General features: G+C 38.1%; 1 protein-coding gene across 1 annotated transcript in view; it reads left to right on the top strand.

Moving 5' to 3' along the window:
* CATSPERB (cation channel sperm associated auxiliary subunit beta) overlaps window positions 1-17,148 on the top strand; it is a 147,151-nt gene that overhangs the window by 70,830 nt on the left and 59,173 nt on the right. Inside the window, exon 16 of the mRNA XM_049897973.1 lies at window positions 7,750-7,894. Within this exon, the coding sequence (XP_049753930.1) occupies window positions 7,750-7,894 (145 nt within the window). The remainder of the gene's footprint in view (window positions 1-7,749; window positions 7,895-17,148) is intronic.

Genomic DNA, 17,148 nt, shown 5'->3' with positions numbered 1-17,148 from the left:
AACAACCACAAACCAAGCCATAACTTGTTGCCATTGAGTCAATTCCAACACACAGTAACATGTTACAGAGTAGAACTGCTCCATAGGGTTTTCTTGGCTGTAATCTTTACAGAAGCAGTTCTCCAGGTCTTTCTCTCATGGTGTGGCTGGGTGGATTCGAACCACCAACCTTTAGGTTAGCAGCAGATCACAAACCACTTGCACCACTCAGATACCTTTTCAAACCTCCTTCAAAAACCAGATCAAACCCGTTGCCATCGAGTCGATCCCGACTGACAGCGACCCTATAGGACAGAGTAGAACTGCCCCATAGAGTTTCCAGGGTGCACCTGGTGGATTCGAACTGCTGACCTTTTGGTTAGCAGCTGTAGCACTTAACCACTATGCCACAAGGGTTTCCTCAAACACCCATAGTCTATGTAAAATTTAGGTATTTGTAAAGGCGATACCCCCTGCTCTCTTCTTAAAACTCCCTTTACTTCTTTTAGAGTTCACACTGAATATTTAAACCTCCAATTTCCTTTTGACCCTTGAATTTTTGGCACCCCTATAATAGATATACGACTTCTATTCTGTGGCATACTAGGGTGCTTCACATATATAACAGGCAACCATCTAAATGCAGTTTCTGAGCTTATATTTCTCCCAGTTTCCACCACATGTTTCCTTTCTCTGAATTTCTCCAGTGGCAGTAGAATCCTATGACTTTATTCAGCCCTTTCCTGTCATTTTGCTAAAGTGGCTCATTCATTATCTTCCATTCTGGAATTCCTAGGGCTTGTGGCTTGGAAACTAGTAGTCGTTCAAGAAGTTATTGTATTTGAACTTAATGATTACAAAGTAGGTGGTGGTGGTTGTTGTTAGGTGCCGTCAAGCCAGTACCAACTCATAGTGACACCGTAGGACAGAGTAGAGCTGCCCCATAGAGTTTCCAAGGAGCAGCTGATGGATTTGAACTGCCGACCTTTTGGTTAGCAGCCGAGCTCTTAACCACTATACCACCAGGGCTTGTAGACCAGAAATTTTTTCAATGTGTGATATACCTCAAATTTTTAATTTTTGTGTGTTTTGACTATGGACAATAAATAGATGGAATTGAAGTTGAAGGGCTTTAAATGGTGTCTTCCAAAACTAAGCTAAGAAATGGAACCAACAGTTGAACATAAGGAGTTTAGGAAGGCTAAGAGACTGGAACAACTCTTATAGGAACAGATTAACTAGAGCTAAAATAACAGTCTAACAGAGGTTACAAAATGGCTCAGTTAAGTGAAACATGAATTTTGAGAATCGTGTTGTGTAGTTTGGAAACGAATAGGTCTATAAAACAAAATCTGAGGTAACATTCTCACAGGAATGCTCAGAGGTTGGGAGTAAATGGTGCTGGTGTATTATCCCCTTGGGCTTATGGTCTGTAATTAACTTCAGTGTTCATTCTGCCTTTTCCTGAATAGTTCAAGTATTTGTGATAAATGCAGGGCCAGTAGAAGTCCTATTATTTATGTTCAGAGACTTAAAAGTGGCCTACAAGGGTTGAGTTGTGGCATATAAGAAAAATATGGGTATGGAACCCCGCTGCAAGAGCCTTTCTAATACAGTAGGTAAATGCCCTTTAGGAGTCTCTGGTGAGGCAAATGGTTAACACATTCAGCTACTAACTAAAAGGTTGGAGGTTCAAAGTTGACTCAACAGCAACTGTTTTTTGGTTTTAATGATTAATCAAGCATCTTTCCGATATAACTATAAAACCCTTAAAAGAAAACATAGAAATAAATCTCTGTGACTCTGAATTAGGCAGTGGTTTCTTACATATGATACCAAAACACAATCGAAAAAAGGAAAAAATTAACTGGACTGTAATAATTAAGACAAAATGGATACACCAATAGACCAATTAAACAGAATCATATCCACATATATTATCTGTATGCATATTCCACGTATATATTCTATATATGTTGTTGTTAGGTGCCGTTGAATCAGTTCTGACTCACAGCAACCCTATGTACAACAGAATGAAATACTGCCCAGCCCATAACAACAATCATTGTTATGCTTGAGCCCCTTGTTGCAGCCACTGTGTCAATCCATCTCATTGAGGGTCTTCCTCTTTTTTGCTGACCCTCTACTTTGCCAAAGATGATGTCCTTTTTCAGGGACTGGTCCCTCCCGGTAACATACCCAAAGTATGTGAAACGAAGTCTCGCCATCCTTGTGAGCATCCTGCCCGTACTTTCTCCAGAACAGATCTGTTTGTTCTTCTGACAAAAAAAAAAAACAATATTCTTCACCAATATCATAATTCAAATGCATCAATTCCTCTTCAGCCTTCCTTATTCATTGTCCAGCTTTCACATGCATATGAGGTGATTAAAAACACCATGGCTTGGTCAAGCACACCTTAGTCCTTAAAGTGACATTTTGTTTTTTGACACTTCAAAGAGGCCTTTTGTAGCAGATGTGCCAAATGCAATGTGTTTTTGATTTCTTGACTGCTGCTTCCATGGGCATTGATCATGGATCCAAGTAAAATGAAATCCTTTACAACTTCTTGTTGCCATCAAGTTGATTCCAACTCATAGTGAGCCTATAGGATAGAGTAGAACTGCCCCGTGGGATTTCCAAGGAGTGGCTGGTGGATTTGAACTACTGGCCTTTGGTTAGGAGCTGAGTTCTTAGCCACTGGAGCCCTTCATATAGTACAGATTCTTGGATTATTTTCTCAGCACATAGATTGAATAAGTATGGTGAAAGTATACAACCCTGACGCATACCTTTCTTAACTTTAAACCATGCAGTATCCCCTTTTCTGTTTCAACTACTGCTTCTTGATCTATGTACAGGTTCTTCATGAGCACAATTAAGTGTTCTAGAATTTACATTCTTCACAATGTTATCCATAATTTGTTATAATCTATACAGTCGAATGCCTTTGCATAGTCAATAAAACACAGGTAAACATTTTTCTTGTATCCTCTGTTTTCAGCCAGAATTCATCTGACATCAGCAATGACATGCTTCATTCCACATGCTCTTCTGAATCTGGCTTGAATTTCTGGCAGTTCCCTGTTGATGTACTGCTGCAATCATGTTTGAATGATTTTCAGCAAAATTTTACTTCTGCATGATATTAATGATATTGTTCGGTAATTTCCACATTTGCTTGGATCACCTTTCTTTGGAATGGGTACAAATATGGATCTCTTCCAGTCGGCTGGCCAGCTAGCTGTCTTCCAGATTTCTTGGCATAGATGAGTGGGTGCTTCCAGTGCTGCATCAGTTTGTTGAAACATCTCAATTGGTATCCCATCAGTTCCTGGAGACTTGTTTTTCGCCCACGCCTTCAGTGTAGTTTGGACCTCTTCCTTCAGTACCATTGGTTCTTGATCATATGCTACCAGCTGAAATGGTCGAATGTCGACCAATTCTTTTTGGTACAGTGACTCTGTATTTCTTCCATCTTCTTTTGATGCTTCCTGCGTTGTTTAATACTTCCCCTGTGGAATCCTTCAGTACTGCAACCCGAGGCTTAAATTTTTTTCTTCAGTTCTTTCAGCTTGAGAAATGCGGAGCATGTTCTTCCCTTTTGGTTTTCTATCTCCAGGTCTTTGCACGTGTCATTATAGTATTTTACTTTGTCTTCTCAAGCCACCCTTTGAAATCTTCTGTTCAGCTCTTTGACTTCCTTTCTTCCTTTCACTTTAGCTACTCTGTGTTCAATGCCCTTTGAAATCTTCTGTTCAGCTCTTTGACTTCCTTTCTTCCTTTCACTTTAGCTACTCTATGTTCAAGAGAAAGTTTCAGTGTCTCTTCTGACATCCATTTTGGTCTTTTTTTTCTTTCCTGTCTTTTTAATGACCTCTTGCTTTCTTCATATATGATATCCTTGATGTCATTTCATCTTCAGTCATTAGATAGTCTATATGTATTCCATATATATTCTGAATTGCTCCGACTTCAATATGTATATTAACAGTGGCACTAAAACACAACAGAGAAAGGATAGTCTTTTCAATAAATGATCCTGCTTCAGGTGAATATCCATATGGGAAAAAGTAAAACTGACTCTTACCTCATATCATATACAAAATCAATTCCAGATAGATTTTAGGTCTAAATGTGAAAGATAAGCAATTAGATTTCTAGAAGCTAACGTAGAATATCTTCATGAGACTGATAAACAAACATTTCTTAAACAAGAAGTAAAACTATTAAAGCACTAAATGTAAAGATTTATGAATTGGAATACTTTAAAATTTAGAAACTTCTATTCCTTAAAGTCATCATTAAAATAATTCAAAGAGAAGCCAAAGATTGGGAGGATATATTTGTAATAAATTTTTCCAAAGAAGTACTTAAAAGCTAACTGTGTAAAGAAGTTCTACAAACCAGCAAGAAAAAGACAATCCATCAGAAAATAGGCAAAAATCTTGAAAAGATGCTTCAACAAAGAGAATATCCAAATGGCCAAAACGTATGAAAAGGTGTAACACTGTGCTAAAAATCAGGGAAATACAAATTATATCACAATGCAGTGTATACACATGTACTGAAATGGCTAAATTTTAAAAACTACTACCAATACCAAGTGTTGGCAAGGATATGCAGTAATGAGAATTCTCAAACAATACTGTTAGTTATGTAAGTTGGTGTAAATACGTCAAAAAACTGTTTGACAGTGACCACTAAAGGTGACTATATGCACACCCTATGATCCAACTAAGGGCCCCTGGTGACGTAGTGGTTAAGAACCTGACTGCTAACCAAAAGGTTGGCAGTTCGAACCCGCCAGCCTTTCTGTGGGAAAAAGATGCGGCAGTCTGCTTGCATAAAGATTTACAGCCTTGGAAACCCTATGGGGCTGTTCTATTCTGTCCTATAGGGTTGTTACAAGTCGGAATTGACTCAACGGCAATGGGATGGGATGATCCAACTACTTCAATCATAGATGTAGACCCCAAAGAAATGAGTGTATGTTTATCAAAATATATTTACAAAATGTTACTAGAAACATTATTAAGTAATAGCCAAAATAGAAATACTCTAAATGTACATCAGTAGCAGAATAGATTAAAAATTATGTGTATTCATTAAATGGAACACCACACAGCAGCAAAAATGAATGAATTTCTGCAGTCAACAACATCATGTATGAATGTCACTATAGGGTAGATTGTTGCAGTAAAGATTTCCAGTTCATTCATACTTCCCTTTATCTCTGCCTTTGGGTAGTTCCTTTACATATCGACTCTGGGCTTGGCCATATGACTTGCTTTGGTCAATGCAATAATTACAAATGACACAAGCATGGACTTGAAAAATGCTTGCACACCGGGGCTTGCTCTCTTTTATTCTGCTCTTGGAACCCTGCTGCAGTATGAACAAACTCAGGCTAGCTTACCGAATTTTGAGGGACACATGGCCCATCTCCCAGCCTATAGTGAGGCAATTTCCTAACATATGAGTGAGGCCATCTGGGACCAGCCAGCCGCCAGCGGACTGGTAAGATGTTGTAAGATAGAAACATGAAAGATTCCAACCGAGATCACCTAAGCCCACTCAAGACCAGAAAAAAGGCCAAGCAGATCGTGATTGAAATAGATGTTAGCTTTTGGAGCCACTAAGTTTTGGAGGTGGTTTGCCATTCAGCAAAAGCTAACTAATATGCTCATAAACAAGGTAAACATAGAAGAATATAGACTGTATAACTCCATATATACACATTTCAAAAACAATCAAAAATACTCTGTGGTTACTGGTTACTTTTGGAAAGGTGTATGGAATAGTGACCAGGAGGGGAGAAAGAGAATGTGTCAGCTGTTACTGCATAACAGATTCCTCCAAGAGTGATCAGCATGAACCAGTGTGCATCTATTATTGCTTATATGGCAAGGGTCAGCAAACTGTGGCCTAAAGGCCAAATCCAGCCTGTTGTATATTTTTGTAAATAAAGTTTTATTGGAACACAACCACCTCTGTTTATTTACATATCCTTATGGTTGCTTTTGTGCTACGACAAAGTTGAGTAGCTGCAACAGAAATTACATGGCCTGCAAAGCCTGAAATATTCACTACCTGGCCCTTTATAGAAAAAGTTTGCTGACCTCTGGTTATAGCTAAGCAGTTCTCCTATAGCTAGGCCTTGTGTCTCTCTATCGTAACAGCCAGTTCACCTGGAATTGTTCAGTATTCCAAGACGAGAAGCAGAAGTGAGCAAGGTCTCCTGAGGCCTGGGCTTGGAACTAGGATGCTATTACTTCCACCACATTTTATTGACCAAACCAAGTCACAAGATCAGCCATGATTCAAGGTATACCACCTCTGGATGGGAGCATATAGGAAGAGGTGGATAACTGGGAATCTTTTTGTAATGAATCTACTACAGAGGGCTTTTGGAACACTGGTAATATTCCATTTCTTGATCTGGTTACACAGGTGAGTATGCTTAGTAATAATTCATGGACTGTACACTTGTTATTTGTGTACTTTTTGTATGTTCGATAGACTTCAAGAAAATTTGTTTTAAAAAAATTGACTCAGAAATAAACAACTCAGTAATCTTATAACTTTAAAAATACTGAAGCAGTAATTTAAAATCCTCAAGAAGGCTCTGATGGATTTATAGATGATTTCTAAGAACCAAACGTAAAAAATTATAAACTGTACTAAAGGACAGTTAAAACTTGCTGACTTACAGATATCAGTTCTACCTCAAATTAATCTGTAGATCTAATGCAACTATAATCAAATTCCAATAAGATTTATTATGATGTTTAAGTTAATTCTAGCAATGTATGTGGAAAACAAAAGACCAAGAAGAGCGGACATATTTTGGTAGAAGATTAAGGAGGGACTTCTACTATGCTAACATTTATTGTGGAAACCCTGGTGGCTTAGTGGTTAAGAGCTATGGCTACTAACCTAAAGGTTGGTAGTTCAAATCCACCAGGCACTCCTTGGAAAACAGTAATTAGGATAATGATAATTGACCAACGGGATAAAAAAGAAAGTGCACAAGCAGACCCATGCATATCTAGAATGTTCGTGGAGGCCAAATTGACATTGCAGATGTGGGGAGAAGAAAGAACTATTCAAAATGGGTTGGGAAGAGTTGGTTTTACATATGGGAAATACTGAAGTGCATCGCCGTGCTGCAACATACATCAAGCCCAACTCCTGATAGGTTAATAATTTAAATATAAAATTCTTTAGAGGAAAACATAAGTCAGTACCTTTCTGAAATCAGGGAAGGAAAAGCTTTTGAAAACAAGAAAAAAGTACTAACTGGGACATGCTGCTTGCAAATGGACACATCCACACAAAAAACTTGCCTAGATGCCTAGAACATGAAGTCTTGTATCAACAGGGGGGTAAACTCCCTCCCCCTAATCCAGAGGCACGTAACACTCCATCCTTTTTTAAATAAGAGAACCCTATTTCGGAGATGCTGGGAATAATGGTTCTTTTGTACGTAAACCATGCATCCTGTGGAGACCTGATGCTCTGTCACATACAAAGTCATACAAACTCTAAGATGGAAATAGAAAGTAGATCAAGTAGGTAAGGATTCTATACACTTCCCTTTGTGTGTGTGTGTCTAGGTATATGTGCGTGATAGATGTGAGGATATGGGGAAGACTACAAGACATTCTCATGCTACATGACATTTCTCATGTAGGAAAATTAGGCTAATAGGTAATTGCTGACTGTTACATAGCAGCTCTTTAGTGATGTATCTTTTTATTCCTCTAGGTATGGCTTTCAATGGATGGCGGCAACACTTTTGAATTAATAGCTGACTTTCATGGTGATGTCATAAGGAGGTCTTATCATAGTTTTTATAGTTCAGATATTACTTTCGTTTCCCAACATGGAAAGGTTTACTTGACAAAGGCAGGTGAGAAATGCAGACTTTTGTTGGTCTAAGCACTACAGGTGGCCCAGGGATTAGAAGGTGTGTAAAATATGCCTCATTAAATCACTAATCCTAAAGCCGCAAACCTTTAAGAGGTTATAGATTTGTAGGATCTACAGAAGTAGGACCTTAGGAACAGTCCAACCCTAAAGAAGGAAAACTCTGGATTGTCATGGTATGTTCTCATTTACAATTCCAGTGATGTTTTACTTTCCCAAAAGACATTATAACAACAATAATATTGTTTTATCAGAGCTTTATTGAGATACAATTCATATACCATAATATATGAAAGTGTACAATTCAGTGCTTTTTAGTATATCCACAGAGCTGTCAACCATAACCACTATCTGATTTTTGAACATTTTCATCACCCCAAAAAGAAACCCCATACCCATTAGCAGTCACTCCCCATTACCTCTGCCTCCCATTCCCAGCCCCTGACAATCACTAACGTATTTTCTGTCTCCACGAATTACCCGCTCTGGACATTTTATGTAAATGGATCGTACAATATGTGGCCTTTGTTTATCCATTCATCAATTTATGGGTATTTGGGTTGTTTCCACTTTTTTGCTATAATGCTGCTATGAACATTTGTGTACAAGTTTTTCTGTGAACATATGCTTCCAGTTCTCTTGGATATATATCTAGGAGTGGAATTGCCAAATATATGGTAACTCTATTGTCTTAATATTTTGAGGAAATGCCAAACTGCTTTCCAAAGCAGCTGCACCATTTTACATCCCCACAAGCAATGTATGAGGAGTCCAATTTCTCTACATCCTCACTAACACTTGTTATTGCCCATCTTTTTCATTTTAGCTTTTTTAGTGAGCAAGAAATAGTATCTCATGGTGGTTTTGATTTGCGTTTCCCTAAAGAGCTACGGCGAGCTATGGCTGCTAACCCAAAATTTCGGCGGTTCAAATCCACTAGCTGCTCCTTGGAAACCCTATGGGGCAGTTCTACTCTGTCCTATAAGGTCACTATGAGTCAGAATCTACTCAATGGCAATGGGGAATGACTAATGAGTCCTTGGGTGGTGCAAAGAGTTAACACACTCATCTACTAACTGAAAGGTTGGAGATTGAAGTCCACCTAGAAGTGCCTTGGAAAAAAAGGCCCAGCCACATACTTCAGAAAATTCAGGCATTGAAAACCCTATAAAGCACGATTCTACTTGACACCCATGGGGTCTGTATAAGTCAGAGTCTTAGGACACTTGACTGCAGCTGTTTTTTTTTGTTTGTTTTGATGAGTAATGATGTTGAGCATCTTTCTATGTGTTTATTAGCCATTAGCATATCTCCTCTTGAGAAATTCAAATACTTTGCCCATTTCTTCAAAATTGGGTTTTGTCTTTTTATTGTTGATTTGCAGGGGTACTTTATACATTCTAGATACAAGTCCCTTATCAGATAAGAGATTTAAAAATATTTTCTCCCATCCTTGGGGTATTTATTCTTTTCCACTTTCTAGATGGTATCCTCTAAAGTACAAACATTTTTAATTTCAATGAAGTCTAGTTTGTTTATTTTTTGTTTTGTGTTTTGGTGTCATATCTAAGAAACAATTGCCTAACTCAAAGTCACAAAGACTCCTATGTTTTCTTTTAAGAATTTTTATAGTTTTCTTATATTTTTCTTATTAGTTTGTTGGTTCGTTTTGTCAAGTAGTCGTAAGATAATAAAGCTACCAATTTTGTAAAAACAAAGCTGAAATTAATAACTTACCAGGCAAGGAATATCTAACTTAGATGCACAGTCTCCCAGAACAGTGCTCATGCAGGACTTTTATAGATTATTGGGTAAGCTTGGAGATTTGGAGAAACTTGGAGATTAGGGTAAACTTGGAGATTTCCGATTAGCTCTAACAGGAATAGAAAAACACAGTCTTCAAAACAAGAGTAAAAAATGTTTTTTTGTTTGTTTATTTTTAATATTATCACCACTCTGCATTGTCTAATTTAAAACCTATTTATTCTGGCCTTATAAGTATTTGATATGACTTCAAACAGCAGTGTTTCCTATATGAATTCAGAAATCATGATTTCTTAGGACTTGATGTTCATCACAAAAAAAAAAAAAAAGTTTTATGGTCTTACAGTCTCCTCTATCGGGTCCTTCCTTGTTCAAGGATAAGGAGAGACCAATAAGATTATGATTCTGTTTCTCTAGATCTTCAACACTGTTTATTTATTCCCTCTTCAGTCCATAAAGCTTGTGTTCAGTTTACATTAGTATCAAGGTAAATTCTACTGTTAGGGTTTAACTGAATCATTTATTGAGATAGGAGCTATCACTAGCATTTAAGACTCTGGCAATAAGAAGGGATTGGAAGGCAGATCAACACGTGGAACACTTCTAAAACCCCAGAAAACTCCCTCATGCCACCTTCATGTCAGCACACCACCTAAGGGTAACCATGATTCTGACTTCTAATACCATAGATTAGTTCTACCTGGTTTTGAACTTCATCTAAATGGAGTTCAGTGTGTACTCTTTCGTGTCTCACTTTTGTTCAGTCAACATTATGACTGTGAAATTCATCCATGTCATTTCTTGTGTCAGCAGTGTGTTCTTTTTTACTGCTGTGCAGTCTTCCATTGGGTGAATATACCACAATTTAATCTATTCCACTGCTGATAGGTATTTGGATTGTTTCCATTTGGGACCTATTGAAAATAAAATAACTATGAACGTTTTTGTATAAGTCTTTTGCTGGGCATGTTTTCATTTTTGTTGGGTATACACTAAGGAAAGGAACTGTTGCTCATATAGTATATGCTTGTTTAGCATCTTGTGGGAAAAAAAAAAATCTGTGGTGCCAAACACTTTCCAAAATGATTGTATCAACTTAACCTCCCACCAGCAATGTAAAGGAGTTCCAGTTCTTTCCCATCCTCGCCAATACTTAGTATTGTTAGTCTTAAAATAAGCCATGTTCGTAAGTGTGTGATGGTACCTCACTGGAGATTTAATTTTCATGAGTAAGAATGCTGAGCACATTTTCATGTGTTCATTGGGTCACATTTTCCTATTTTTTTTTCTCATGTACAGTAAATTTTTATTATACACTGGACACTGTGGAGAGTATGTTGTTGAGATGAGTATATGTTTTTGACATTCTAGATTCTCTTTTCACCCAAAGACTGTTGACTTTTATCAGGCAGCTCATTTATTGGCCAATCAGCTTGATCTTTTGGATGCTTGGTGTCAGGCTTTATTCAGGTGGGTCTGTTTTGGTTTTACCTTCCATCTTAGGGCAAATCCCCTAGTCCAGGGATATGGCCTTTACTCCAAAAGCATGGCCTTTCTCAAGTTTTAATAGAAAGCCTGAGTGTGTTTATAAAATTCCTGTTAGTAAAATTCTAACTCTACAGTAGAAAGCTCTTGTAATCTCTGTTTGACATGTGAGGCCCTTGAGTTGTTGTTTTCTCCCAAGCTCACTGGAGTCCTGCCCTTTACAGGTACAGTTGAAGGCTCAGCCCAGGTTTTAGTGGAACTTTATATACAGATTCTGGGCTCCCTCTTTGTGGCTCCCTTCTTTCCAGGATTTTCCCTCTGAATTTGCAGCCATTATGTTAGTACCATATTCCTTCCTCTGACTCCTCAGATCAATAGAACTGTAGCTTTCTGACTGAGAGCTAGCCACTGTGAACTGTACACACTGGGTGAAGTCCCTGATATAAAACTATATAAATGTGGATTTTGCTCTCGGTGGGTCCATTTACTCAAGAGACAAATGCTTCCAGTTTCTGCTTTGGTTTTGGTCACGCCCTAGTGCCTTCGAACAGTTGTTTTTCTTTCCTACTTTCTCCAGAGTTTATAATTATTACCAATAGGAGGCTTAGTCCAATATAAGATATCCTACCATTAACAGAAGCCAGAAACCACCAATACATTTTTAAATGCTTTGATGAAATGAAAATCTTCTGAGTTCTCCTACAGGGGTATGGTTTGGGGTATTTCTGCAGGTTCTGCACCTCATTAGGTAGAATACTGATCTACTCCAACATTCCCATATCCCTAAAATTTCAGACTCCTATAATATGCTAAGGAGGTCTCATAAACTCACCTTAATTGACTCTGGGCCATCATTGAATCCATGCTTCAATTTACCAACCAAGCAAACTGTTAAAGTAACTCACAGGTGTTTAAGCTGATATAATCACAAATCCTAGATTGGTGTATATTAGTGTACCTATATCAGTACTGTGGAACCAACGCAGATTCCATTTCGTCATCCTATACCCTTTGAATCCATTCTTAAACATGCTCCCCTGGTTCCTAATGACGCAATTAAGTCAGATCTTGCAATTCTTTGGGGTATATGTGCTCTCCTCCTGGAGAAGACCATGCAATTCTCCCTCCGGACCACGCTAGGATTTAATTCTAGTTATGGGCCTTGAGTCAAAGAGAGGTAGTGGGAATGAGTCTTCAGGTTAATAACCATCCCTTTGCTGGGCAACTGTCCCAAGTAAAGTCATTGAAATATTTTTATATTCACGGGAAATATAATTTCCTCTGACGGGGAAGAGAGGATGCTCTAGCTAGCATGGTTTGCAAAAGGTTATATGGAGGTTCAAAGTTTTTCAGATTCTTTTGTATTGGCTCAAATAGCTTCATCCCAAGTCCCAGGTTCCATTCCTTCTCAAAAGTACCCTAGCCTTAGAATAAAAGACTTGGCATGGTTGTGCATCTAACTAGCACTGCATGTCTGCAGTCCACAAAATTAGATTTTGGTCTGGTCTTCAGTCATATATACCTTGCAACTACAAGCACAAAGGGATTCTTTTAAAGCCCCCATATAAGCTTTAAAGTTCTCTACTCTGGCCTTGAGTTGGATATTTAAGGCCTTCAGTTTTTTTTTTTGTATACTCACTAATATATCCATAAAAAATCAGACCCTCACAATCTTTTTAAAAAACATGGTTGTCATAGTAATCAAGTGCAACCACCCCATTTGGTCATCTAAAGTCTTGCCCTCCAATGACATTCTGCCCTTGTTTGCCGTGGATTATCAGTGACAAAATATCTACCAGGCACATAAGGTCATCTCTGTACTTACTGAATATGTGAACAAGAATTCCCAGAATTCCACCTTGATATTCTGTTTCCTAGGGATGTTCCTGGTAAATATTATTCTATCAGTTATGATCCTAGCAGGGACAGAATTCCACTCAGGTGTTTCTCCTGAAGAGCACTTATAAGGGGGCTGGGGGCCTAGACAGGAATAAAGGGAGCAACAATGACATAAAGCACCCAGAGACTAGCAATTGAAGAAAGCTATTACAGTCCCTGTACTTGAAAGGGTACTGAAATAACAATTTTTTTTAATTATTATTATAAAGCATTGCTGTAAAAAATGACATGGGGATGGTGTCTGACCTCTTCTAACTTCACAAGGGGAAGGAGAATCAAGATCAACAGCCCAATGGTGATTCTTATGACACAGAGGTCATACATGCCTCCTCTCTCCTCTATCTTTACCAATTCTGACACCAACCATCCCTCCTACGGCACTTTCTACTTCTCTGCTGGTTTGATAATTCATTGTAATGGCCACACAAAACTCACAGGCAATACTCAACAATTATGGGGCTTGTTAGAGAAGTAAACAGGTTACAATTCAGGGTCAGGTACATTCAGGATACAGTTGTTCCAGCAGGATGGCCTCTTCTCAGCTGCCTGTCTCTGGCCACTCGGCCTCTGCCCTGCTCAGGCAAGTGTTACAAAGTTCTTTTAGCTCTGCCGATAAGTGCCCGCTCCACCAGTAAGCCTTGGCCACAAGGCGCTCAGCTCTAGCTCCCTGGGCCAAGCTCCATCAAGTGCCCAGAGGCACCCTACTGCACACCAGCAAGCCCCTGCCTGAAGGCACTTGGCCAGTGGGCTTTCTCGCTCCATGGGCTGGGAAGCTCACAGCACTGTCTCCTGCCAGTCTCCTGGTTCTGCTGCCTCTGCTGCTGCCGTTTCTCTGTGGCTGCTTCTCACCATCTTTGGTGTTACAGCCCTTTCTCCATCTCCTGGGTCTAGTAGGGTCTCACCACAGGGATCCCAGGTCTAAAGGATGTGCTGCACACCTGGCAATTCTTTCTTAGTGGTGGTGAGATCCTCTCTTTCCAGCATCTGGGATGGCTTATTCCAAGGCTAGCAGGATGGCAAAACTGACCAATTCCTTTGGTGGGCTGGAGTTACCTTATTTGTAAGTTACAAGACCATGGCAAGACAGGCCACACAAAAGTGATGTATCACATAGCAATTACCTATACACAATCAAAGCTGGAATAGAGAAGAAGCTACCCTACAATAAGTGTAATCTAGGAGGTTCACGGCCACTGCCAGAACTGCATTACCAAACCAGGGAGAAGGTAAAAACCACCTTGACTTCTACTCCCCTCCACCCTCCCCCGCACCCTTATTATCTCCTACTAGTGTCTTTCATTGGGCAAATCCAATCAGAAGCCAGCTGGAAGCACAATAAAAGAATCTCAGTTCGTGTAGTTGTTGTTAGGTGCCATCGAGTGGGTTTCGCTTATAGCAACCCTATGTAGAACAGAAGGAAACAATACCCAATCCTGCACCAGCCTCACAATCATTGTTAAGCTTGAGCCCATTGTTGCAGCCACTGTGTCAACTTATATCACTGAGCGATTAGCTTTCCAGTGCACAGAAAGTCCAAGAATGGATCTGGAGGAGTGGCAAGTAGAGAATAAACAGCACATATTGAGAAACAAAATTCAAAATAGATTAAGCAAGATTACTTTGGAAACAGTAAAAATAATCAACATCTAAGAAAACTAAATGGGCTACTAGCACAAATTATAAACTATAGAAACATATTCAGATGTAGATGAATAAATAAGTGGAAGGAATCTAAAACGGATGCTAAAGATTCAGAAACTTCAAGTGTAGAAAGTTCCAGTGATGAATAGAGACAGTGGTTAGATGTCTATTTTATCTACAATTTCTAGCATATCGTAGGCCTTTGATCTGAATGAATGGATGAATGAATACATACTGAAAATAGGATGAGTAAAAGAAACAAAAATTAGTAATAAGACATTAATTTCTTAAACTGAAAGCAAAATAAAGCAGAAACACGTTTTGAATTATTTGAAATATTAAATGTAAATCCATTTTAAAGAAGCAAAAATTGATTTCTTTGGATTTTTCTGCCACAACAATAAATATTACATATTCTTCTGCATATATTTCAGAGTAAAATTGTATTACCTAAGAACTTGGAGCCAAGTTGTTATTCATATGCAAAGCCAATATAAACAGATGTTGTAAATATTTCATCACATCTAAGATTCTGACAACAAGATTCCATTGATGATAAGATGCGCTGCATTTTATTAACGTAAAGAAAGAAAAGCACTTCCAATTAAACTTTAACACAGTGCTTTAATAGTGATCTTGAGTGAAGCATGGCTAGCTCTGAAATTATTTCCCTGCCTGCAGTTGCCTTGGTTGGTATATGATAGGGCAATCACGTATATGTATCTCAATTTCAGCCACCTGTAGGTTTCCTCCTTTCTTCTTAGGTGCTAGAAAATACTCGATGGCTGTTCTACACGAAAATGTGGAACTGTGATAATTCTTCCAGTGACAAATGCTTTATTGATGAATGTATGCCCTGCTGCTTTGTTTTCCTCTCTTACTGCACCCACAATAACTTCCTTTCAACTCCAAATCATAATGTAATATTTCAAAGGTATTTTAAACATCAGTAAAACTCAACGCTTATTGCAACAAGGGTTCAGGGAACTCGACTGCAGCGATGATACTAAAAACAGCTGTGACAAAATATATGCATTTGAGGCAAATGACCACTATGTCGTGAGTGCCACCTGGCTGACAATAATTGTAAGACGCCACCAATTATAAGACGAATGTCAATTTTCAAGCTGTTAAAATGTGTAAAAAGTGTATCTTATCATGTATATTGATGGAATGTGGTATATTGAGCCTTAGCAGTTTATATTGGCTAAGTTTTATTTTTGACAAGTTTGCCGTACAATAAGAAAAAAATATGACTACATATGCTTCTGAGGAAATACTTATGACTACTATTGATGCCCAAAATAAAAAAATGGGGGATGAGAATCTCTGAGGACCTCATGATAAAATAATAAAAAATTTAAAAGATTAGCAGAGAAGCAAAAAGTTAAAGCCAAAAAAAATAAAATAAAATCCAGGTTTAAAGGTAGCCCAAATACTATTTCATTATCTGAGTATAAGTAGAAATACATGGAAATTTTGTGGAATTCTTTATTGTGGTCACCAGTATAATTTTTTAAATGTATTTACAATCCAAACTGTTTTTAAAAGCAAAAGCAAACAAAATAGCTAATGTACAATAGATATGAAAAAGAGGAAAGTAGACAAAGCAGAAAATTTACAAAGCACAAAATAGGATAACCAAAAGTAGGCTTAGTCTACAGTTACCGTAATGAATACTATTCATTCACTGATTCAACAGCACTTATTGAACACCTGTTACATGCCAGGCACTGTTCCAGTCACTAGGAGTATAGCAGTCCCTTTTCTTGTGGAGCTTACATACTTCTCAGGAAAGACTGGTAATAAATAAGCAAAAATGGTCCGTGTGCCAGATGACAAGTGCTACAGAGAAAAATAAAGAAGGGTAAGGTGAAAAGGAAGTACGGAGGTGGAGGCTGTGTTAATATGTAGGTGTGTTGTGGTCAAGGTTGACATCTGTGCTAAAGAGACATGTGAGCAGAGACCTGAAAGAGATGAGGATATCAGAGGATTATGTAGATATCTGAGGATAACATAGATTATTATTTCTTCATTAAAGGCTGAGTCTTACTTTGAGTTTTAAAATCCTGAATTATATTGCTAGGAGAGAAAAAGTTAAAAGTGGAGAGAAAGTAAAAAAAAAAAAAAAAAACGAGTAAACATGCCAATTAAACTGGGGGGGAACATAAACAATAATTTTAGTATTCAGGCAAAGCAATTTTTAGGCCTATATATATATATATGTTTCTGAGGAAATTAGAATTATTAGTCCAAGATTTTGAATCAGTTGTCTTAAATATGCTCAATGGCTAATTAAACCATGGACAAACAACTAAAGGAAATCAAGAGAACAATGTATGAAGAAAATAGATAATGTCAATAAAGAAATAATTTTTTTTAAATGACCAAATAGAAATTCTGGAGATGAAAAATACAATTGCTGAAATGAAAAATCACTAGAAGGGT

This window comes from Elephas maximus, chromosome 10 (genome assembly GCF_024166365.1).
Source record: "Elephas maximus indicus isolate mEleMax1 chromosome 10, mEleMax1 primary haplotype, whole genome shotgun sequence".
Lineage (NCBI taxonomy): Eukaryota > Metazoa > Chordata > Mammalia > Proboscidea > Elephantidae > Elephas > Elephas maximus.
Note: the sequence above shows the minus strand (reverse complement) of the source record. Positions and strands in the feature narration are given on the sequence as shown.